The sequence below is a fragment of the Taudactylus pleione genome, unplaced genomic scaffold, assembly GCF_031769625.1.
Source record: "Taudactylus pleione unplaced genomic scaffold, aTauple2 ptg000202l, whole genome shotgun sequence".
In the NCBI taxonomy this organism is placed as follows: domain Eukaryota; kingdom Metazoa; phylum Chordata; class Amphibia; order Anura; family Myobatrachidae; genus Taudactylus; species Taudactylus pleione.
The window spans coordinates 5,383,653-5,385,570 of NW_028284604.1; the positions used below are offsets into that span (position 1 = coordinate 5,383,653).

General features: G+C 41.0%; 1 protein-coding gene across 1 annotated transcript; it reads left to right on the plus strand.

Moving 5' to 3' along the window:
• Positions 1-216: 216 nt before the first annotated feature.
• LOC148518098 (uncharacterized) lies at positions 217-1,676 on the plus strand. Its single transcript, XM_088477713.1, has 4 exons — positions 217-342; positions 691-774; positions 1,228-1,315; positions 1,603-1,676. The coding sequence occupies exons 1-4, from the start codon at positions 220-222 to the stop codon at positions 1,674-1,676; spliced, it is 369 nt and encodes a 122-aa protein (XP_088333839.1). The 5' UTR covers positions 217-219.
• The last annotated feature ends 242 nt before the right edge of the window (positions 1,677-1,918 follow it).

Here is a 1,918-nt window from a genome sequence, read left to right on the forward strand (position 1 = left end):
ACTGAGGCCATGGTCCCTATGCCAAAAAAAGACCTGGCAGTACCTGAGGCCGTGGTCCCTATGCAAACAAAACATCTGGCAATAACTGAGGCTGTAGTCCCTATGCCAAAAAAACACCTGGCAATAACTGAGGCTGTTGTCCCTATGCCAATAAAACACCTGGCAGTACCTGAGGCCATGGTCCCTATGCCAAAAAAACACCTGGCAGTACTTGAGGCCATGGTCCCTATGCCAAGAAAACATCTAGCAGTAACTGAGGCCATGGTCCCTATGCCAAGAAAACACCTAGCAGTACCTGAGGCTGTGGACCCCATGCCAAGAAAACACCTGGCAGTACTTGAGGTAAGGGCTTTCAGTGTCATTGTGGTTACTTACCTTTTCCTTTATGTCCTAGTATTCATATGTCTTTGTCATACAATGTAATGCTTATTACACTGACATTTACATCTTATTTTACTCCACAAGTGTCACAATTTATACACAATATGAGAAAGGAAAAATAGGTTTCTTGTAATACAAATGATCTTGCAAAAATCTAGTCCATTATAATTGTAAATGAAATAAAAATAATTGGTAATGGACAATTCCATGGCCGCAATTCAACTGAAAACATTGCTCCTTTCTCCCTGTTTTCTCTGAGTGTGCTGTTGCCCAGTAACTAACTCTCTGCTGTCACCCTTCCTCCTGCAGGTGAAGGCGCACCATCTGAGTCTGGCCCACAAGATCCCTGAGGGTGCCAGGAAAATCAATGTTCAGCTGAGACTCGTACCCCAGGTATTCTTGTACCATGTAATTAAAAGTTTAAGGGACCTATTCATCAAATAATACATGTCCCAGTGACTATGCGGAAATGCTAGTTTCTGCATATTTAAGTTACCAGGCCATTCATCATCATGGGTCTGATGGGACCCCCTAGGTATTCAGCAAACTCCGAAAACTGAAAGACAGCGCTTGTTATCGGAAGCAAACTCTAAAAACTTTCAGTTTTCAGAGTTTTCTGAATATCAAGTGGTCCATTTGGGACCCCTGATGATGAATAGCCCGGTAACCTAACTATATGTATAAACTAGCGTTTCCGCATGGTCACCGGGCCATTTATCGGTTGATGAATAGGCCCCAGTTTGAGGACATGTAGGTTACCCATCCATAAGCTGTTGTCTCTCTGTTTTTGCTGAGTGTGACAGAACCCGGTAACTTACTCTCTGCTGTCTACCCTTCCTCCTGCAGGTGGAGAGGAACCGTGTTTGTGCCCCCCACAAAATCCCTGAGACTGCAAGAGAAGACAGAGTGCAGATGAAAGACCCTCATCCTCCAGGTATTCTTTTTTTTTGTAATAAAAAGATTGAGGGGTCTATTTATCATAGTTGTGCACTAACAATCTGCATCCCCACTTATCGCAGCATTACATATTGTAGTTACACCACAAGTTACCATGCTGGGTGGTTGGGAGGTATGTACATATACTGGTCTTTACAGTTACAGATTAGGCAAAGGAAGCAACTGACCCAGGAACAATAGGAACAAATAGGGGTTTACACTTCCAAACTATATTCCATTGACTACCTGATGCAAAACATATTATTTCTATATTCTTTTCCACAGAGTCAGCCCATAAGGACCATAAGGACAAAGCGCCCAGTTCCTGTAACACTGGTCCTAAGAGACGCTCTGAGTAAGTACTTTGTGCAGATATCGCATGAACAATAAGTAACAATATGATTTATGGATAGAAATGTAAAATTATGAAAATTACTGTCATTTATACATAAGAATAGATTGTGATGAAGTATTTTTTTTTAGCTATAACTATATAAATGTTAATCATAATACATCATAATATGTAGCGATGGGTACATTATTATATTATACTAACCTTAGCTATTGTTACATTCTCATAGAGTCCTTTAGGTGCAAATGT